This window comes from Mytilus edulis, chromosome 3, assembly GCF_963676685.1.
Source record: "Mytilus edulis chromosome 3, xbMytEdul2.2, whole genome shotgun sequence".
Taxonomy (NCBI): domain Eukaryota; kingdom Metazoa; phylum Mollusca; class Bivalvia; order Mytilida; family Mytilidae; genus Mytilus; species Mytilus edulis.
Genome location: NC_092346.1, coordinates 92,385,257 through 92,409,776, shown reverse-complemented (window position 1 = coordinate 92,409,776; position 24,520 = coordinate 92,385,257). Strand labels below are relative to the sequence as shown.

Genomic DNA, 24,520 nt, shown 5'->3' with positions numbered 1-24,520 from the left:
AATAATATCTACATGTAATCCGATGCAGATATAGATAACTGGTTTACAATTTGTAATCCGATACAGTCGACTAGTTTACTACATGTAATCCGATACAGTTGACTGGTTTACTACATGTTATCCTATACAGTTGCGTTGTTTACTTCATGGAATGCGATAGAGATGAGTGGTTTGTTACATGTATTCCCATAAAGTTGACCGGTTTACTATTTGTAGCAACTTTACCTGACCATATAGGAAAATAGGTATTTAGTCGGATCTTAACACGTACTTGTGATTTGGTTAAACCGGTTTTGTTCAAAATATACGAAGAAATGTCGAAATGTTCAGGACTTAATTAAATCCGTATTTCGGTAGGATGGTGCATACGATTTTTATTGCGTCTTACACTTTGGGAAGCGAATAATCTTCAACTACTTTATTCAAATATTGTGTAAAAACGTTAATTTTGAGCTATGAAAGTCAAGTGGCTCGAGTATTTTTCTGAGGAAGTTTTCAAAAATTGCAAAGAAATATTTTTACATTGGGTTAGCTTTCATTAGTCTTAACTATCTATAGATTAACAACTTTTGGTTATATTTATAATTTAGAATCATCATTGAAGGTGGGGGACGATTTCGCAGATAATTAATTATATTGATGTGCCATTTGTATGCAAGAGTGACATTTCGTTGTATTATGTGCCAATTCGAAAAAGTTATGCGAGTATTCTCTCCCCTTAACAGGTTCATTATTTTATAATTAAGTTTAGGTTTCTGATATAATTTTGAATAATTACAAAATGTATCAATTCAATATATTTCAGTTTTTGTTATTGGTGTATCAAAAACATTGATGTACGACTATAATTTCATAAATTTGAAACGTTAAAAATGATTACATACCAATATAAAGAACCGTTCATCATTTTTGAAAAAGACTATGAACGAAAATCGATTTATTTATCTTCCCTTGGTGACAGATTGATTGGGAAATGAACCAGCGTAATATAATGGTAATCACAGAGAGGGACCAGCAAGCAATTTTTAATTGTAGCTTATTCAACGTTAGAACAATTTTCCATTATAAACGAATGTTACTTTATACAAATATAAGGACTTTGTTAGCTAAATCTACAAATTTTATTATATATTATGATTTTTTATTGCAATAGATTAATAAGCTACTATTTGTTATCCGATATAGTCGACTGGTTTACTACATGTAATCCGATACAGTTGACTTGTTTACTACTTTTTATCCGATACAGTTGACTGGTTTACTACATGTTATCCTATACAGTTGCGTTGTTTACTTCATGGAATGCGATAGAGATGAGTGGTTTGTTACATGTATTCCCATAAAGTTGACCGGTTTACTATTTGTTATCCGATACAGTCGACTGGTTTACTACATGTAATCCGATACAGTTGACTTGTTTACTACTTTTTATCCGATACAGTTGCCTTGTTTACTACATGGAATGCGATACAGTTGACTGGTTTTATACATATCGAATACAGTTATCTAGCGAACAAAATTGTAAACCTAATATCTATGATGAGTGTACCTTCAACCAATGAGTCAAAGTTTATCTTCGTTGGTATCACCAGCGCAGTAGTTAGCACTTCTGTGCTGTCATGCATTATCATTGATATGGTCATAATTATAAATTATCTGTTTTCAAGAATTACATAAGTAGTTTTTATCCCATTAAAGACTTATTTAACTGGATTTGGCAAAACCTTTCCGATATTTTTGGGTCCTCAATGCTCTTCAACTTCGTACCTTATTATGCCTTTTTTAACTTGTTTGATTTGAGCGTCACTGATGATGCTTTTGTAGACGAAGTGCGTGTCTGGCTGATAAATGTTTAAACCTGATATTTATGATGAGTTTATCTACAATCACTAGATTCCTAGATCAATGTCACTGCTGGTGCAGATATTCTCCTTGAGGGTACAACCATACCAGTATTTGCTGTATTTGGCAAGATTTCAACAGTTGTAAATTACTGTCATCTTAACTTACCACAGATCGTCCGAAAAAGTCGGCTCCTTTTTTGCAGTATGTCGGTACAGTCAACTTCTTAAACACAGGCCTTCGAACTCATTTGAGTTCATCATTATTTTGGAAATGATAATAATATAGTTATAGATGAGGTATTAGATGAATTAATTTTCCCATAACCTGTGATTTTGGTTTCAAACTGAAACTCCTGAGCAGATCTTGTAGTATTTGATTTATTCATTTTCGTCTTTTGAAACCTCCCCAGAATCCTTATTATATAATCTACGTTTCTTCGATTACATGCATGAATAGATCACAGTTTAATCAATACGCCTCAGGATGCGGGGGTTTCTCGCTGCATTGATGAACAATTGGTGGCCTTCGTTTGTTGTCTGCTCTATGGTCGAGTTGTTGTCTCTTTGACACATTCTCCATTTCCATTCTCAATTTTACTATAATGTAGGCGCTTTTGAAAAACAACAGAGCTTCTCTCGATGAAAACCAACACATACAGAAAGTAGTTTAATTCCATCCCCATTTTTTATACTCATCAACTGTAAAGAAATAAAGAATCTATGATTGCATTTCCTTTTAAGTGTTCATTAGTTTGAACATTAAGTGGGCTTGATTCTATTTGGGAATAATAGTATTTCAGAATAATTGATAGATTCAACTATTTTTCTCTCAAAAAATGTAAGGTTAGTAACAGTTCCCTATTCACAAATACAAAATTAAATTACAAATGCACTTTCAATAAATTTCAATATCCGGTTGCAAGTCCCACTTCTGACAAAAAGTGGGATGTTTACATTTTAAATCATATTTACGAGACAAATGTTACATGATCACAACTCCTTTGAGCAAAATCTGTTAAAAGGGGTTCTAAACGGTAACAAATAATAACAGACAAACTAGAGGCTCTTAATGTGTCGCTCACCTTGGTCTATGTGCATATTAAACAAAAGACATAGATGGATTAATGACAAAATTGTGTTTTGGTGATGGTGATGTGTTTGTAGATCTTACGTTACTGAACATTCTTGCTTCTTACAATTAGCTCTATCTATAATGAACTTCGCCAATTAGTTACAGAGGAAAATATGTTGTTAAAATTTTCAAAAAATTACAAAAATTTATGAAAATTGTTAAAAATTGACTGTAAAGGGCAATAACTCCTTAAGGGGTCAATTGACCATGCTAGTCATGTTGACTTATTTGTAGATCTTACTTTGCTGAACAAACAAACATTATTGTTGTTTACAGTTTATCTCTATTTATATTAATATTCAAGATAATAATCAAAAACGGCAAAATTTCCTTAAAAATTACCAATTCAGGGGCAGCAACCAAACAACCGGTTGTCCGATTCACATGAATATTTCAGCGCAGACAGTTCTTGACTTGATAAACAATTTAACCCCATGTCCGATTTACTCTAAATGCTTTGGTTTCAGAGTTATAAGTCAAAATCTACATTTTACCCCTATGTTCTATTTTAAGCCATGGCGGCCATCTTGGTTGGTTGGCCGGGTCACCGGACACATTTCTTAAACTGGATACCCAAATGATGATTGTGGCCAAGTTTGGTTAAATTTGGCCCAGTAGTTTCAGAGGAGAAGATTTTTGTAAAAGTTAACGACGACGGACGACGGACGACAGACGACAGACGACGGACGACGGACGCCAAGTAATGAGAAAAGCTCACTTGGCCTTTTAGGCCAGGTGAGCTAAAAATGACACAAAAGGTACTTCTATTATTCATATATTATGTATTAATATTTAAATCCTTGTATTTGTAGGATGCAATATTAGAGGAATATAAAGATATAATATTTAAAAGAATACAGCCTAATCTTCCCAAACTATTCAAAAACCTTCCAAATCTGCCTCTAGAGTAAGTATATTTGCCTGGAATAAGAGTGAAAAAGAGGAGGGACTAAATAGTAATCTTATCTCCAAAGGGTAATGAATTGCAGGTGTCATTTTGTTGAGGTTTGTTTTCATAATATTTTTATATACAATTTGCAATTAGATTGTTGGAAAAACAGGTCATTGATACAATTTTACCTACTTCCTAAATTGTTTTAATCAACTTCTAGAAACCACTTATCGAATTTCGTTCCTTTTGGGAATTTACCTTCATTAAAAATACTCAAACCAAAAACCTGTACAAGTCAAATATGTTTGAATACGTAGATACGTGAAAAAAAAACCCGCAGAATATCATAGTATTAAAATTAATATGCACATAGCGGTTTATCAAAGTCTAATTTTTGTTTCCTGCAATGCAAAAATCGGAAAGCTTTTATATAATTGTAAATCTTTAAAACAAAAATCCTTCAGATGCGCACAGCATTAGTGTGACATATAATTTTTTTTTCAATTGTGTTTTCCATATTTGTCTTTGGACTTTGGACTTTGAGATTTAATTGGAAATGCCAAAACTTCCTATTATCCCCTTTTGAAGTTTTTCAAAAATAATCTAAGCAAAATTTAAAGTTTCCTCAAACAACGTTTTGTTACAAAGTCTGTTTTGAAGAAACGGTCGGGTCATTTTTTTTTTCGAAACTGCTATGTGTAAAATAACCCTTATTGGTCAAAGTTGTTGGCATTTTTTGCCATTTGAGGGACAATACAATTGACGTTTCTGTTATAGAGTATAAAGCAATTTCCATGTTTTTCATTTATAAATAAAATTAACATAATTTGAAAATAATTGAGAATTCATCATCGACTTTCACTACCCCTTTGGTATCTTTTAAGTATCAGATGATGGCACTTATTATATATTACCTTTTTGTTATGCCTTTATCACTTTATTCCAAAATTTCAATTTAAATATATTGCATAAATAAAGGCAACAGTAGTATACCGCTGTTCAAAACTCATAAATCCAGGGACAAAAAACAAAATCGGGGTAACAAACTAAAACCGAGGGAAACGCATTAAATATAAGAGGAGAACAACGACATAACACCGAAACGTAACACACACAGAAACGGACCACAGAAACACCACGAGAATAACAAATATAACAAGAAAACCAAATACATGAATTTGGGATAGACAAGTACCGTGCCACGTCTGATCTCAATATATCAACATAAATCGGGTTCAGCATTTATTCTTAATATAATGTGATACCACTTATATCATACGTACGTGAAATGCTTTTTTGTGAAGTGGTATAAATACAATAAAGGGAACTGGGACATGTTTGTATTTCTTAATGGGACTGTAATTCCCTGTGTAAGTTATATAGTCTACCTTCTATCAAATTTCAGGGTAAGACCATCTCTGACAGATGGGCCTGGAGGTATGTATCAGCAAGTGTCACCTGATGGATCTCGTCCTGGAATATTTTATGCTAATTTGTTTCATCCGGATGAAAGGTAAACACAATTCATTATATTAAGTTAATTATTGCAACAGAAAATATACCCGTGATGGTAATAAACTTGTATGCTTCTTTTTCGATTCTTTTGATAATTATAAGATAAATACTGTCCAAGGAACTGCCGGAAATAAACATCACATGCTAATAATTAGAAAAACATTTAGAGGTAGCCAAAGATGCATAATTTCATACACAGTGAACCACAGAGCAAAGCCCTGAGGCTAATCAAAATATTCATATTACATCAAGCAATTAAAATGTTTTTGATCAGTTCTAAACTATAATTAGTACACAACCTAAAAAATCAAATTATTAAATGAAAGAAAAATCTTCCCCCAAGAAAACCTACAATACCTGAATAGCTGTCCTATCCATGTTTAACAAAAAAATCCAGCTTTTTTTTAAAAGTGTAAAAAAAAAATACCAGCAAAAATAACAAATTTCAGATATTGCTTATTATAATATTCCCGTTATTTTTTTAAGCTTTATATTTAAAAATTGTTTTCAAGCCGTTTCAATATTTCAGTCCGACGTTTAACTTTGTTGATCTGGCTCTGCATGAAGCCCTTCCTGGACATCATTTACAGGTTGGTACTGCACTATGTAGATGTCGATACACACATATTTATAGTCTTTTATTCAGTTTATTGTCTCAATACTGTATGCCATAACCATTTAATGTAAATGTATTTGTGCAATAAATATTGTCTTTTGTCTATAAAAATACAAAAAGGTTTCTGCCGCAAAAACATAGAATAAATGAAAGCGAGCATGCGTTTCCTATAAGTAAAAGCAAAGTTCCCATGTTATAGAACACACGGACCTCCATAATAACTCCTTCACAAATCAAGAGGCAAAACTTCTGTATAAAAAACAATAAACCGGTGTCTGTACAGACAGTCATGCTCTAAATCACCCGAAACTTAGAAACAAAGAAAGTATTGACTTAAATTAACAAAGGTGATCACATATATATGTTCCATCAACACAAATATCACTTAATGACAAAAAAAGGTTTAGATTTATTAAAGGCAACTAATGACGTTGGACATTAAAATTGATACTAAAAAATCACTGAAAGAGGATTGAAAGATACTAGAGGGACAGTCAGACTCATAGATCGAAAATAAACTGACAACGTCATGGCTAAAAATAAAAAGACAAACAGACAAATAATAGTACAGAAGACTAAAGACGAACCCTACCAAAAATTGGGGGTAATCTCAGGTGATCCGGCAGGGTAGGCAGATCCTCCTCAATATGTGGCACTCGTCGTGTTGCTTATGTTATTACAAATCCGATAAATAGTCTATTTCGGTAGGTCACATTCGTGAAAAGGGAAGGGTGTTGTAGTAACGACATAAGGAACATATCCGATATCATCTGTGAAACGGTTATTCCATAACGGTTATACCAATGGCTAAATAGATATTTAAATAAGACATGTAAAATAACAGCAACAAAAGTACCCCGCAACAAATCCATCAAAGATTGCCTGTTCGGTTTTAGTTTAACTATGGTGTCGTCTGTTATAATTTTAGATTGGGTCCTGGAATCTTTTATGTAAGATTTTTCTTCTTTTATAACTTGTCGAAAAGAAATATTTTGACTAGTTAATGCTGTGGTAGATATTACATTGACTCAAACAGTGAAGGGAATAAAGCTGGCGAGGAATTTAAGCCAGTCAGGTTGAAACACTGCAACACAAAAAGACAACAAAAACTCTTTCACTTCAACACGTGATTTTTTCAGACGTAAATAAGGCACAACAAAATCTATTCTTTTGTAATTTTTATTGTGAAATAAACAATCATCGGATTCCATCAATCCCTTTTTTTTTGTAGTTGTGACATCTGACACAAAGGTACATAAGATATTCCCCTAAAACAAAATCTAGTATTCTTATCGAAAAGATAATTCTTTATATTATATATGTTCCTTACAGCTAAGCTATCAAGGTGTTGCAAAAATTCCACTTTTCCGAACCACAGCCGTAGATTGGACTTACATGGTGCCGACAGCTTTTCCATCATATACTGCTTATGTTGAGGTCAGTAAAAATAGTTCTTATTTAATTAAGTATTGTGAATTGCATTGATATATTCATATTCTTGTATCTACTTCACTGTGTTTAGAGAATATATTTGTTCAAATATTCTAAAAAGAAATAAAAATATAAAGGTTTCAATAGTTATCAGATAAGAAATAAATGATTCAGAATCTAGTCATGAATTGTGTGTGCATGATTTTCTTCAAACATGGGCGATACATACTTATTCAAATATACATATATAAAACTGTATGTATTCTTATGAAAATTGCATTGCAAATATTGTTTTACTTTTTTTTAACGTAGGGATGGGCCTTATATGCTGAGTCACTAGGAGAGGAAATGGGTGTCTTCAAAAATGACTATGAAAGGTAAGATTCTCGTTATTTCTTAATACGAATGACGAATGACGAATGTTTTGTAGTGGTTTGTATTTTATGCTTGTGTGCATTTCCATCTAGAAAAGTGAATTATTGAGACCTGTAGCAGACAGCATTAGTATATTGTATCAATATTTTTTTTTCGTAGCCACGAATTGATTTTATATGCCTTATTACATTATACTTTTAATGAGTTTGTTTTGTGTTGAAGTGGGACTAGACACACAAATCATGTTGCCAATGCAGTAACGATCGTTGGATTTGATGCTTTTTCCCTTTTCTTTAACAATTATAAAAATATTTTGACTCATCCCATAAAGATATTTAGTATCCTTGAACATTATCCACGCATTGTCGTAACTTCCGTGTGTATTTTTCAAATTTCTCAATTTGCATAAAAAACTGATAACTTTTCTCTGACTGTTTTTACACTAAATCCTTTGGATGTTGGATATGTACTGATTGACATGTGAGTCCTTATAGATACATAATTTTTTATAAGTTGTCATTGGTGTTAACCTAGCTATCAGTAACAGATCTGTACTTATGTTATTGTTGATATTTATACATATCCAGCAACGTCAGGTAGATGTGTTTTGATATCCACAGGGTATAATGTTTTTGTCTGTCTGTTCCCGATATTAATCATTCAAAAGTTACTTACTTGCATTTCAAGCTTAACCCGATAATCCGTTCGTTTACTTTATAAAATTATCAACGATTTTATATAACCATCCAGTTTATGCATACTAGTAGCCCAAAATCCATTGGAAATAGACACAGTAGAAACAGCAAAAGAAGCAGTAACCTTACACAAAGTACAAAGTCCACCAATTCAAATGTACTTAAATTACCGCCAAACGGTAACCTACGTATTATGACGGTAAACTGCTACAGTATCATTGACAAAAAAGCCGAACTATCAGCTTCCATACATTACATCAAACCAGACATCATATGTGGAACTGAACCCTGGCTCAAAGGAATTAAACCAGGTAAACCAATGAAGACAGATGCAATTAAATCAGCTGAAGTCTTCCCAGAGAACTTTAAAATCTACAGAAATGATAGAGGCACTCTTGGGGGCGAAGTATTCTTAGGAATACATGAAGATCTCATTTCAACTGAATTCATTGAACATGTCACAGGCTGCGAAATTGAATGGGCTAAAATCAAATTGAAAAACAGCAAAGATCTTTTCATCGCATCATATTACATTCCTCACAGAAACATGAAAGACATAACAAATCTTAAACTATCACTAGAAAAGTTAACTACAGGAAAACCAAATCACATCATTATTGCTGGAGATTTCAACTGCCCAGATATCGACTGGATAAATATGGAGATAAAAACAGAAGCACCAGATAAAGAAGTACAACAAGCACGTATGAACCTATCTATTAAATGGCCTTGTCCAAATACACGACAAACCAACAAGTGAGGGAAATCTGTTGGATCTGGTATTCACAAACAACCCGTCCCTTATTAAATCAACTGGCAATGCATTTCAGACCATGATATCGTCGTTACATACTCATTGATAAAACCATACTATTGTAAACAACGCCCACAGAAACGATACATGTTTGGGAAAGCAAACTGGGATCAGATTAAAACGGACATAAATATGATAACAAAGGACATCTATAATCATATACACGATATGCCAATAGATAAAACCTGGCAAACATTCAAGAACGGAGTACAGGCAACAATTGACACCAATGAACCATCTAAAATGATAAAGAAAAAGCACTCTGTTCCATGGTTAAACAGAAAACTACGCAAAATGCTAAACAGGCAAGCAAGGTTGCAAAAACATGCTAGAAAAACTGGAAGCTACAAAGAATATTAACAATACCAAAAAGACTGCAAACGCCAATTTAGAAAAGCAGAATGGAACTATATTAATGAAATCATCAATGCAGGTTTTGAAAAGAATAGTTCTAAACCATTCTGGAACTATATGAAAGCAAAGAAACAAGATAATATGGGAGTAGCACCACTAAAGTCAAATAGAGGCCTCACAAACGACAGCAAAGTAGAGGCAGAAATTCTAAACAACCAATTCAAATCAGTATTCACAAAATTAGATCCGAACTCACAAATACCACCGCTACTCATGTACAACACAGCTCTTAGTTACAACAGAAGACCTACTAAAGAGTTTCGACAGTGGCATTCAACTCGATATGGCTAAACTCAACTTTTCAAAAGGCATTTGACACTGTGCCACATGACAAACTACTGGCTAAATTAAACAGTTACGGAATAGATGGTAATCTGAACAAATGGTTAGCAGCATTCCTGCAAAAACGATCAATGCGGGTTGTCGTAGAAGGTGAGCACTCAGAATATGCCCACGTAGACTCTGGCGTACCACAAGGCACAGTACTAGGACCGCTGCTTTTCCTGTGCCACATCAACGACCTCCCGGAAAGCGTAAAATCTTAAGTTCGCTTATTTGCAGACGACTGATTGACTACTTTATCGAGAGATTAACAACACAAAAGACCATCAAACTCTCCAAGAAGATCTAAAAGCTCTGGAAGTATGGGCACTAAATTGGGGAATGAAATTTAACGCAAAAAAATGCTATATAATGAGCTTCAAACAAAAATCAACACACTTCTACCAACTAGACAACCACATACTAGAACAGGTACAAACAAATCCTTACATAGGTCTTAACATATCTGATGACCTAAAATGAACCAACCACATAGGGCAAACAACAAGCAAGGCAAGCTGTACACTAGGGTTTCTAAGATGAAACCTGCGCCAGTGCCCCCAAGAGTGCAAAAAACTTGCCTACTTAGTACTTAGCCATGGTAAGATCCGTACCAGAATACGGTGCTGTCATCTGGGACCCACTCACCATCAGGGAAATAGAAAAAATAGAAAGCATACAGAAAAGAGCAGCACGTTTCATTTTGCACGATTTTAAATCCAGAAACACCGGGTGCGTCACAAATATGCTTTCTAAGCTAAAACTACCACCTCTCCAAGAACGAAGGAAACATCAGAGGCTGACTATGCTCTACAAAGTGGTGGATGGATTGGTGCAGGCTATTGATCCAACTAATTACTACAAAAGATCAGAAACAAACGCCAAGTCAAGGCAAAAAACTTAAATGACTTTCAATACACAAACATCATGGAAAGACAAGAAACCAGCAATAGCAGATCGTACAAACTAATAGACTGCAAAACAGACATTCGAAAGAACTCTTTTTTCCAAAAACAATAGTGGAGTGGAAACATCTGTACGAGGAAATTGCATGTCAAAAGACAGTTCAGGGATTCACGGCTGCCCTCCAACGGTTGGACTAACCAACCCGCTCTCCTTCCAGTGCGCATATATCCGCGATCGGATCCTGAAATGTGTAATATACAGTTACAGATACAAACTTAAGAAATATAATTGGCTTTAAACTGGGGGGAAAGGGAGGGGGCTAAACTAGCTTTCGGTAACTGCAAGTACTCTCAGATCTGTACCTGGTGTCTTTTTTGTTGCTGGGTTGTATAAAAACCCTGTCACGTTTGTTTATTTATTAGTTGTTTTTCTGCTTAGTTGTATCGATCTGACGAATAAAACCCTTTTTCAGATGATTTTTATAGTGTGTTCTTATGATGCAAGTGTTACACAACTGTCCCAGTATAGATTCAGGTTAAGGGGAGGTTTTGGCTCCAACAAGCTAGTTCAACCCCGCTACATTTTGTTTGTATCTTTCTCCAGTCAGGTTATTCAGTGGTTGCTGTATATCATATTTTTTTTCTCGTTCATTGTTTTGTCTGTTAGTTTTCACGTTTGATTTACATTTGTCATGTCGGTGTCTTTTAAAGACGATTGACTATGCGTGTTGGGTTTTTTATCATTGTTGAAGGCCGTACGGTGACATAAAGCTGTGTAATTCTATGCCATTTTGGTCTTCTTCCTTGCTAAGGACTGGATTCTTAATAGAATGCTTTAAGTCCACTAGACGGAGATTAGGTGGAGAAATATCTCATTGGCCATCATATCATACCTTCTTATTTTTATATTAAGAAACGCAATCCTCGCTTTCGGCTAAACGGGAATTTATATGTTGGTAACTATATATTGTGATTGAATTGGTTCAATTCAGATGGTTTATCAGACTTTGAATTTATATTTTTTGTTATTCAGTTTTTAATTGTTGTTGTTCAAATTGAAAGTACGTAAGCCGCACAAGCCTTTACGTTTGCGGCCGGCTTATCCCCCAATCGCATAGGTGGATCCAGGGGGGGGGGCCTGGCGGGCGGCCCCCCTTACGTTGGAAAAATTTGGTTGATTATATAGGGAATCACTGAAGCATGACTGGAACGGGCCCCCCTTAGGTCAGTCAGAGGGCCCCCTCTAGAAAAAGTTCTGGATCCGCCACAGAATCGTCCTGCCATGAAGGTAAGGAAATGTAATTGATCTATAATTTTCCAAAGCATTACTACATTTATTATACCCAATCCTGATTATATATTTCATCTCTATGTTCCTGGATGCATAAGTAGCATTTTTAAAGAAAGTTTAATGTGTGAAAATTGGATACGACCACTTGCAGTGTTGTTTTTTGTGGCTCAGTTTATCATCCTCGATTTTTTAATTGGCCTTAACTTACAAATGTATTTGCAATTCCTAATTATAATGCATGTACGCTTAAATTTTTAGAGTAATGTAATACTTGAAGTAGCCCTTGTAGATCTTGTAATGTTGCGACTTTGTGTTTATTAAACTACTTGCGTTATAAATTTATAATACACAATTTGTGTCAGATATCTGTATCCAACTAACTAGAATCGATATAGTGCCAATGCATATACTCGGATTAAAATGGTGGTTCAGTTGTAATACTGTAAAGTTGTTCGTTAACAGCATTGATTTATATATATATATAGTACTGTAATATATTAAGATCTTAGCTGAATAGCTATCAATTAATGTTATATAATATGATTTGTAAAACTTCATCATTTATTTTATCTTGGATACACAACCGAATGCTGAGTTCCAAAGTAGTTATAGCTATAAAGCCAACCACGATGCTTGCAACACGTTTTCTATTGAGTTACTTCAGTCTTGGATAAAAATAGACTAACTGGCTTGATCCAGATTTAAGACAGATCTATAACACGACTATACAGTGTGTTGGCTTCCTTTAAATTATTTAACAAATGATATTTTTTTACAGATTAGGACGTTATAGTGCTGAGATATTTAGAGCATGCCGTCTTGTGGTTGACACAGGCCTTCATCATTACAAGTAAGTGACATTCAACAGGTGTTCGCTGTGTATTTACTACACCCTATCTTCTGTGTATGAGCCTCCTTTGATTAGGGGCACCTCCATATGGCCCTTAAATCTAGATACATGTACAGTCAAACTTTTTTCAGATTTAAATATTTATAATAATAATAATAATAATAATTATAATAATAATAATAATAATGATAATAATAATAATAATAATAATAATAAAATTCTTTATTTAACGAAGGTTAACTTGTAATTGTGTTTGTGTCAATAAAATATTTGTATATTTGTATTTGTATATTTTTAACAATTACATGTTAATCTTCCATGAGGCCTTCAAAAACTATAAATACAAATAGAAAACGGAAAAAAATACTTACAAAATAAAATACAGAATACAGTTAAATATAGCAGCCTAATAAATATTGAATCAGTACATATGGATTCAATAGAAAAAGAAAAAATACATTAGTTTTGTGAATCTTTATTCTGTTCAGTTAGAAAATAGTTTGAACATTTGGTCTTAAACGTATCTAAATTATCTATTTCTTTTAACATGTTTAATATTATTTGGTAAATTATTCCAGGTAATAATTAAGACTCAGGGGCGGATCCAGCCATTTTTAAAAGGGGGGTTCCTAACCCAGGACAAAGGGGGGGGGGGTGTTCCAATTACATGTCCCCATTTAAATGCATTGATCGTCCAAAAAAAAGAGGGGGTTCCAACCCCCGGAACCCCCCCTCTGAATCCGCACCTGAGACTAGAATATTTAAATGTTCTTTTTAAAAAATCAGAATTAGGTCTTTAAAAGCTGAACTTGATATCATGGATTCAAAACTATAAAAAAGCAGGGGCGGATGCAGGAATTTTCGAAAGGGGGGGGGGGTGCTAACCCAGGGCACCCAGGGCAAAGGGGGGGGGGGGGTGCAAAACATATGTCCCAATACAAATGCATTGATCGGCAAAAATAAAGGGGGGGGGTGCGCACCCCCGGACCCCCCCCCCCCCCCCCCCTGGATCCGCCACTGAAAAAGGGCCAGGTGAGCTTTTCTCATCTCTTGTTTGACTGTTGTCATCAGTCCTTTTACTTTTTATACCAAAATCTTTTCAATGGAAACTACTTTGCCAAATTTAATCAAACTTTAACACAAACAGCATTGGAGTGGCTGAAATCAGCTTATTTTTGGAGTAACTAATTTGGTATAATGGGGGGGGGGGGGGGGGGTATTTTCCCTAAAACTTGATAAAATATTGTGGTCAAGCAATATTATGATTGATAGCAACATACCTAAATAAAAAAAAAAATATGATGTGTGGCATGCTGACTGTCCTAAGAAGGGGCTGGCTCTAGTCATCATCAGTTTTTATCTCTATAAAAACACCTCTCCCAATTGGGGGGGGGGGAGGGGGGGATCCACCTAAGATGGTTGCTCTCTAAGTTTATGGTTCTCATTGATGTACTTCAAGGTTCCATACCAAAAAAAGGAAGGTTGGGATTTTAGGCAACAGTGACAAAAGACATGCAGAGATAAAGTGTAAACAGGGGAAAAAAGATCTGCAGCCAAACAACATGAACAAGATCAATAAAAGAGAAAATTTTGTCACAAATTATATTCTAGTCCACAAGGTCAGAGAGTGTCCATTGTTGCACTTACAGCTAAGTGAGCAATACAAGCTTTGAAGAGCATCTTATTTATTTCAACTTTTACAATTATTTAGTTTATGTACAGTTTATTTGAAAACAATAATAAAAAATATAGGTCACAGATGAGTTAAAATATATATATATTTCAATTTTAATGCCAAAAAATGACATTTTGCACCAAACGGAGATCATTTGGAGCTTTTAAATGATATAAACCTTTTAAAAGTAGGGCCAAACTGAATCGATTTTTTTTGTAATTTTTGTACCTTATCATTAAGTAACAACTAATAGTGGAATAACTAAAATTTGTAATGAAAAAAACAAAAGTATTAATTTTTCGCTGAAATATTTGTACCCGCAAGCCTTAAACCTAAAGAGCTGCTTTATTTGCATTTACAGTTGGACAGAGGAACGTGCCATTAAATACATGCTGAACTTCACAGCATATGGACAAAGTGATATAACGAACGAAGTAAATAGATACATAACATGGCCCGGCCAGGCATGTGCATATAAAATTGGAGAACTCAAGATAAGGGAACTACGAGTTAAAGCAGAAAAAGAACTAGGTATGTTTATTTTTAACAAAAATTGTGTATTGTTTACAAAATAGAAGGTGTGGTATGATTACCAATGAAACAACTCTCTACCTGAGACCAAATGACGTAGAATTTAACAACTACGGGTCACTGAACAGCCTTCAATGGGGAGCAAAACCCACACTATCTAGTAAGTTATAAAAGCCATTAGACTTCTATCACTTGAGTCCTGTACAAGTTCTTTTTATTAAATTGGCAAGCATAATTATTTGTTATCTGTTTACTATGAAGTATATTTGATGTGGAAAAATACAAAGTTGACTTGTAAATAATTACCATACATCATTTTCTAATGTTTGCCTGAAAGCATGCAAGAAACTTAAAATTACATATATAAAATAAAAAAAACATTTAAACATTTCCTCGTTTATAAAAGAAAAAGCATATTTTTTCTATATTGATTGGAGGTTTTATTTAATTGTACTATCAAGATGTAGTACAAACAGATTTATATAGTATTCCATAGTACAAGTGTTAAACAACATAATATTAACATCAATGTCTTTAATTTACTTTATACATTTTGTAACTTATTAAGTTTTGATCCTGTATTTACATTTTAATAAGTATTTCCATATAGACTATTTTTTACCTGATTAAATCAAATATGTACTGATTAAATCAAATATGAAATAAAAAATATACCTTCATGTGCTACTTTTAGAGTAAAATGAGGTCGAAATTTTGTATATTTACTCAAAATTCGGATTTGTGACCGTATTCCCTTTCAAAAGAAAGACATAACTTTTTTGTTTAAAAAGATAAACACAAATTGTTTTTTGTTAAATAATTTGTAATTTCTGTATTTTATAAGTATCCTAAAAATTGATACATTTTTTATTCAGAAATAACTCATATTTATCAAATGGTCATGAATTGAGAAAAAAATCATCATTGTTTGCTGTATATTTATCAAATTAAAAAGAATTGCACTATTTACGTTTTCATGAAAATTGGCACACATAATCTTCTCGCGTAATCAAACCAAATGGCATTTGAAAAAAGAGGGGTCCATCAACTCGTTTTCAAGTTAAATAAGTTTGAATGATAAAAATCTGTTGAAAACTGCATCTTTTCTCGATAAGTCATTTTTTGACGACGGGAAAATAACATTTAACGTTAGCAACGTCATTACCTCCCCTGTAACTGTATCATTTGCCCTTAAATTTCAAATTGTCTATTTATAAAAGATATTGTTCTTCTAACATTAGTTATTACTGTTAACTTGTTCTCATCCTGAAAATGCATGAAATATTTGCCACTGGATGTTACGCAACCAACAATCAATCAATCAATCTATCATGCGCCTATATATGCTCCTCTGAACAGTTTCAAAGAAGTAACTCACTAAAATGGACTATTTTCCTGGTTCAAAAGTATTTTTCACTTGGTGTCTAATAGTCTGGGACATAATATATTATCAATATACATGTATACTATTCCCAGTCTACGCATAGTTTATTGAATTGACTACCGTTACCATTGTTATTCAGAAGAGATGGATAATGAGATTTTATTTATATCCTTTTATTTATTTTTATAGAAACATTGATTTTGTATTTTGCATGGTATTTTGGTTCTACTATGTCATACTTTTTTTTGTAATTTTTTTTATTTTTGATGATGAAACATGTGAAAACTACATACTACAGTATTTGATACACATTTTAAAAATAAAGTAATACTTAATAAAATCAATTAAGGAGGTTCGCTACTCAGTTTCAAAATAACAATCTTTTCATAACACTTAAGTATATATTGATAGGGGAATATTAAAGGAACCAAAAGAGCCAAAAAAGATACATAGGTCAATGTGCTTGTTTTCGAGATATTAGCAATTGAAATTTTGGCGGGAAAATGTTCACTCTTGATTTTTCATAGCTTTGTAATTGACAAGTTTAAGTGCTCAAAAACTATTAAAAAATAACAAGGATTTTATTAGACTTTTATAGATGGTTTATAATAATACATGTACAAGATTAATAAAAAGAAAAACGGGGGTCAATGGGCAAATTATTTTAAGGCATTCAAATGGATAAAACCAGAGGATTCCGAAAATCTGACAAAAATTCCAAAACATGAGTAGCGAACATCCTTAAGTCATATGGATATAATTAGATATAGATATTAATATTACAAAAAGATTTTGTTAATTAATCAAATAAATTAAATAAAAGCTGCTTCTAACAAATGCCATTTCTGATCCATTTTTACTTTTTGTACAGGGGTTAAGAAACATACAGAGTATTTTTCTATATTAATCCAATATTTTGTGGGGGATATGTTCTTACATCTACATTTGTAAATATAATATTTGAATAACAACAAAATATTATTAACTGTTTTACCATGTTTACTGTTAACAAAATCCTCAGACACACCTAAAATGACTTCTTTTGCACTGAAAGGCAGGAGAATGCCATAATGTTTAATCCAATCTATAACGGATGGCCAGAAGTTTAATGATACATTACATTCCCAAAAAATGTGAAAAATATTTTCTTTAATTTCTTAACAAAAAGTACAATTAGTTCAGTTTCTTTTAATTTACATTTCAATAAAAATGAATTACATGATAGAATCCTATGAACAATCTTAAATTGAAAGTATTTGCAAAAAAGAGTTTCTGGTTATAATGAAGAGCATAGAATAAATAGCATTCCAATCCTCAATCTGCATATTTAAATCTCTTTCCCCTTTTTCAGGGGAAGATAAAGATAACACTTTATTATCCTCCAAAAATAATATATAGAAAAATTTACAAGATTTTGGTTCTTTTTTAACTTTATCTATTAATTTATTTTCAATAATTTCAAGTTTTGAACTACCTTTTATTATATTTTTCCATCTCTTTGGAATCGCACTTAAAATACTATAAAATTCTACAAAATTAGTATTGATATCATACTTTTTTTTAAATTCATCATATGAGAATATTATCTGACATCAGATCATTAATGAAGAATATACAATTTTCAACATATTTGAACCTCAAAATCATCTTGCCATCCATTTTGATGTTTGGACTCAGGCATATGGACTGGGTCAAATTTCAGTATATTTGTTTTCAGCTTTAAGCTTATTTTTTTAACTTGGAAAAATTTACCAGGATATCATGCCGAAGTGGATTAACTTTTCCTGATAAATAAAGTAAACCTTCTTGACTTTTAAGAGTAATTTTGGGGATCTAATAATACTTTAATAGTATAGTTAGTTTGAGAAGTGATATTTTGTTGAGCATGTTGAAAATATGATCAGTAGTAAATGAACGAAAATGAACTGCTTGCAACTATTTGTCGATAATCAGTTTTTTATTAGACATGTTACGAAAAGGTATATTCTCAACGCTGAGGTTGACAAATTACACTTTAAAATTGGGGACGGTGTCAAAACATTGATTCTAGATTTAAACAGGTAACAATTGAATCCTGTGCGTCTTAGTTAATTCAAATCACATTTATCTAGAACATCATTATGTAACATCCTATATGACAATTGCTTTTGTGATATCATATATATAAGACATAAAAGGTGTACGCATGCCGGATTGGGTGGGCTAGAAAAAGGGGGACTGATAGTTATACAAGTTCATTCGATTCTAGTTAGATTGGTAATTAATACATAGTAAGCACGTTAGATATAACATGTATAAGTTTTGTTGTTGTATTACAGTTCTTGAAAAAGTTCAATCTGTCGCTCCACTAATCCCGCACAAAGTTCTACAGTCTGGTTGTTTTATTTTTCTCTCAGGTGTCTCCATAAGTTTCTAATGACTCTGATAGTTGTTAAGCGCCGTATAGCGTGTTCGACATATACCCGCCACTCTAATATACACAAATTCATATTTTTACATTTTCTTCTTTCTGCTCGTGGTTAAGCTCTTAGTTGATGGCATTTGTAAGGGGTAACGAGGGGCGATCGACATGGATAAATTTTATCTGCTAAGATGACAAAATTTTAGTGGAAATCTAACTCCAAACCTGGTCCAATTAAAGACAATTATTATACTGTTGAGCATCATTTTGGTGTCCTAGGAAACAACTTCCAATAAATCTTATAATTTCTGTTGTCCTAAATAACCTGTGTATGAATGCAATGTCTGCATAAGGTGTTGTTAAGGTGTAAATGCAAAGTTATTATGCAATGCTTTTGAAACTCTGTAGGGATATTCAACCGGTGAGTAGTGAGTCGTATTTTACTCAAACCTCTTATCGTTCTGAACATGCATGAAATATTTGCCATTGTACGTTAAGCAATCAACAATCAATCAATCAATCAAAAACCCCTTATAAGGAAACAACAAATTGAGTTGAAACTGTTTAGTTTAAGATAAACTTGAAAGGAAATAAAGGACGCTATATGGCCGGCAGTAAATTTTCTAAAACTAAAATTGAATTAAAATCATGTTTTATGTGTTTTAAAACAGATCCCATTAGATAAAAATTTAGGCGGCAAACAACTGGTTCCAAATACATATACTCCTTTGTTTGCTTTTCGTAACTATATAGAAATGACCATTATATACATATATATTCGCGAATAGGTATAAAACAAATTATAGTTATTAAGATCATTTGCAAGTAGATATAGGAAGATGTGGTTTGAGTGCCAATGAGACAACTCTCCATCCATGTAACAATTTAAAAAATTACACCATTATAGGTCAAAGTACGGCCTTCAACATGGATCCTTGGTTCACACCAAATAGCAAGCTATACAGGGCCCAAAAAATCACTAGTGATTAGCTATTAAAAATTAAGATAATGGGCAAGGTATATTAAGGGCATGTATGTACCCTGTGTCTCCGTTGCCCCGCACATCTACTGCATTAACATGATCCCCTCCTCCTCCCATTTTTTTGCATTATAGTTTCTTAAAAATATTATGGAATTCGTTAATATCTATTTCTTATATTTTTCTTATAGTACAAATGTTATTGGATATTCGTTCCATACAGAATTGCCTCCAAAAGGATCAATGCAGTTTTTAAATCATATTCAATGTTAATCATTTTTGTGCTTTGACACAGTCCCCACATTTAAATTGTATTTTATCAACCTCAGCGTCGTGAATATACCTTTTCGTAACATGTCTATTAAGTGCTTGCATCATATAAAGTTTACTTTACTGCATTCTCAAATATATTAATGTTTAATTATATAAATGCTATGTCACCTGCTTGTTCACATATATTGTTGTACATTGAGGTTGTTCAAAAAACAATTTTATTGCAGCAGTGATATTATTGAAAACTTGTAGTTTGATATAGGTTATGTGCAAAGTGATTTGATTGCAGGAGATCAGTTCAAAATTGATGAATTCCACCTAGTTGTTCTACAGAACGGAGCCATGCCATTGTCAACCCTGGAGACCGTTACTGATTCCTGGATAGATCAAGTCAAAAACACACTGGGCACAACAGGTATACTGTATGCATGTGAACATATATTCAAGCACATTTATAGATTTTATTCGACATAATCATATAATACATAAATTTTATCCATAAAGTAAAATCACCATTTTGACATGTAATCATGACAATGTTTAAGATTGGTAGTGTTTTATAATAGAGGTCGGTCATTTACAGACGTATCAACCGTATCATATATGTTGACGTACACGCATCTGCAGATATACCAAAAACAGATATGTGATCTTGAGCTTTAAGTATAGATTATAACATGCCCTTTTCCATATTGGCCCTGGTATCATCCCGATATGGGTCGAGGGATGATACCCGGGCCAATATGGAAAAGGCATGTTATAATCTTTTTATCACATATTTAAGTTCTGCAGAAAAGAGAAAAAAAACGTAAATTATATCAATTTTATGATACATAAAAGGTAAAATCTTAAGCAAATTATCACAAACGTGTTGTTAAGGATGCAATGACGTCACATCATTAGAAACAGGGCACAATATGGATATGTCTTTTTTGCCCCGGGCAATTTTGAGGTTATTGCATATGCAAAACCTAATGTATTCATAACAAATATGTTATAATATTGTATATACTTTCAATAATGCAGATGAATGTGTTTGCTTCAATTTCATATGATTTAAATGTCGTTTACATGGGAAAATGGATATGAAACGCATGCACTTGAGAAATGTACGTGAAATCTAGTCTTGAACTAACTCGTCAACTTCCAAAGAAGATCAATGAAATTGTGTTTCTATGTGCAAAATATTTACGATGCGGAATGTATATATTTCATCTTTTCAGGCTTTTAATTAGAAACAGGGCAAATATCACGTCTTATCTGGTTTTCTCCCGTTTCGTACAAATATTTGTTTTTCCGAAAAATATCCATAAAATTGAGAATGGATATGGGGAATATGTCAAAGAGTCAACAACCCGACGAAAGAGCAGACAACAGCCAAAGGCCACCAATGGGTCTTTTATGTAGCGAGAAACTCCTGCACCTGGAGGCATGCTTCAGCTGGCCACTAAGCAAAAATATATACTAGTTCAGTGATAATGGATGTCATACTAAACTGCGAAATATACACAAGAATCTAAGATTAAAAATCATACAAGACTAATAAAGGCCAGAGGCTACTGACTTTAGACAGGCGCAAAATTGCGGCGGGGTTAAACATTTTTTTTGAGATTGTTTTATTGTATTGATTTTTTTCCCCTGAATTATATCCCTTAAAAAAATTGAAGCACAACGTATAATAGTCTAAAGCTCGGGATCACATACTATTATTTGGTATATATGCAGATGCGTATACGTCAACGTATATGATACAGTTGATACATTTGTAAATGACCAACCTCTATTAGCATGTACTCTCAATTTCACATGCAATGTTTTCATGAGGCCTTAAAGGTGAAATGCATTAGCAATATAGCTCCTATTTTTGTGTTTTTGTATTTTCTTTATGAAATTCCGCATTTATACAATATACTTTATATTCATAACATATATGCTGCAAACCATCCCCTTGCTAACATAATCATGATAATTTTATTGACACATAAATAAATAGTATTGTTTTTCAATATATGGTAAAGGCCTTGTTTTAAGGGGGCTCGCAGGTATAAATCAATTTTTTTTTTAATATAGGATTTCCCTGTATTTTTTTATAAATGATCTTTATCTTATACTATAGTAAAATGAAATAAAAAAATGGGGTCACCTTTCATACAAGCTCACAATCTGCCTCTGCAAGAAGAATACATTTTTGTGAACATCCTTTTTTTCTGTTGAACTAATAGGAGAAATAGAGGTAATATCGAAATAAAAAAAGAACTAAATTACAGAAATCGATTAAATTTTACAATTATCAATTTTAATGCCAAAAAAATGTAAAGGGAGATAATTTGGAGCTTTTTCAATGATATTAACATTTTAAAAATCATCTGGGGCCAAACGGAATCGATTGTTTCGGTTGATTTTTGTACTTTATATATCATAAAGTAATAATAAATAGTGTAATAAATAAAATTCATAATAAAAAACAAATGTTTAATTTTTCGCTGAAATTTTTGTACCCACAAGCCTCCTTAATCTGTATGTTCTGTATTCTATCAAATGTAATTATAAATAAAATAAAGAGATGTTCTTTGGTGTGTTGTTCTTCTTTGTAATAACTGATCTATGCCATGCTATATAACTAAATCTCTATAATTATATTTAGAAACACCAGAAGATAAGTTTGATGAATTGCAGACCAGTTTTAGTGAATGGTTGCTAGCCGAAAATCCTGAATTTGCTACAATAATTAATGATCGTAGATATGATGACAGACTCGATGACTACTCTATCGAGTTATTTGAAAGATGGAAGGTAACAATTATTTCAATGCTATCCTAATCATTACCTAATGTCATGTATATAATTTGTTAATCATTTCAAACATAATGTCATGTTTTTATTTTAACATGTTTTGTTTCAAATAATGCCAATATTTTAATCATGGTTGAGCGAAGGATCAAGAACAACATTCCTAAAACGGTGAACCTGTATTGTTTTTATGTCAGAATTATTCATTAGACTGACAAAAATAATATATATTAAGTATTTCTTTAGGAATTCATGGGATTCCCTCAATGTTTTATTTCTCTCCTTTGTGTTTCAGACCAGTTCAAATATCAGTGCCAATCAACAATTTTTTCAAGAATTATGCCCCTTGGAAATATTGATTTTATATATTGAAAATTGCATAATTTGGTAGCACTCTCACAAGTTCAAATTTTGACAGATTTGTATCAAATTTATATCAAAGGTTTATGTCAGCAATGTCTTAGACAATTTCAAAAATCATTATCATTTACTTTGTCTTTTCAAATCATCTTTTAAAACAAAATGCCGAAAGAGGAGGCTTCTTACACTAAGTGTAATTTCATTTGTTGAATTCAAACTAAGAACAAAGCTGATAAAAAGGGAGGCAGTGGATGCTATAGTAGCGTTAGTTCATGTTATTTTTTTTTTAAATAAAAAAAATCATGGAGACTGTTATTGATTTCTGGAAAAATTAAGTAAAAACAAAATCAATTCCATCTTGATGATTTGTCCTTTTGTATTTACATAGAACCAAGTTGATTGGTATCTAGACCAGTTATCAAAGATCCAAAAAGATAGATTGACTGACAAGTTGAAGGTAGATTATGATATATTCAAAGATTTCCTGCAGACCTACCATGATGGATATGAATGGAGAATGTAAGTTAACTTAAAACATTTATAATATGCTAAGTTATGTAGCCATAGTTCTACGATTTTTTTGACAACAAAATTACTTAAGATTACAGTTGTAGACAAACTGTTCACCTATTTAAGTATGTGCACCTGTAGAATTTGTCCATGGACAATATTTTCTTTTTAGATATGTCCCTGACACAATTTCTTATGAAAATATGTCCTTAGGTATGAAAAAGTGTCCATGAAAATGTACATTATTAAATACTTTAATTCTGTCCTGGTGGACATTTTTTCACAGGACATTATGTCCGCCAAAATATTTTTGATATGATTAAAGTATTAAATGATATCCATTGCCTTGTTATTTCTGGACGTATATTTACCTCTAGTTACTAACTTTAATACATTAATTGTTAATTTTACTTGGACAGAGAATTGTCTCATTGGCACTCGTACCATCCTTATTGTCCTATTTCTATATTTTTAATATATATGCATCATGTGCATGTATAATGATTTAAATTCAAATAAGTA

At 32.6% G+C, this 24,520-nt stretch overlaps 1 protein-coding gene across 1 annotated transcript in view; it reads left to right on the top strand.

Moving 5' to 3' along the window:
* Positions 1–24,520, top strand: part of LOC139517772 (uncharacterized) — a gene marked incomplete in the record, with an annotated part of 65,929 nt that overhangs the window by 26,035 nt on the left and 15,374 nt on the right. Inside the window, 10 exon segments of the mRNA XM_071309160.1 lie at positions 3,789–3,883; positions 5,274–5,381; positions 5,913–5,973; positions 7,332–7,436; positions 7,743–7,807; positions 13,024–13,095; positions 15,132–15,301; positions 20,628–20,753; positions 22,983–23,131; positions 23,877–24,007. Coding sequence (XP_071165261.1) covers positions 3,789–3,883; positions 5,274–5,381; positions 5,913–5,973; positions 7,332–7,436; positions 7,743–7,807; positions 13,024–13,095; positions 15,132–15,301; positions 20,628–20,753; positions 22,983–23,131; positions 23,877–24,007 — 1,082 coding nt within the window.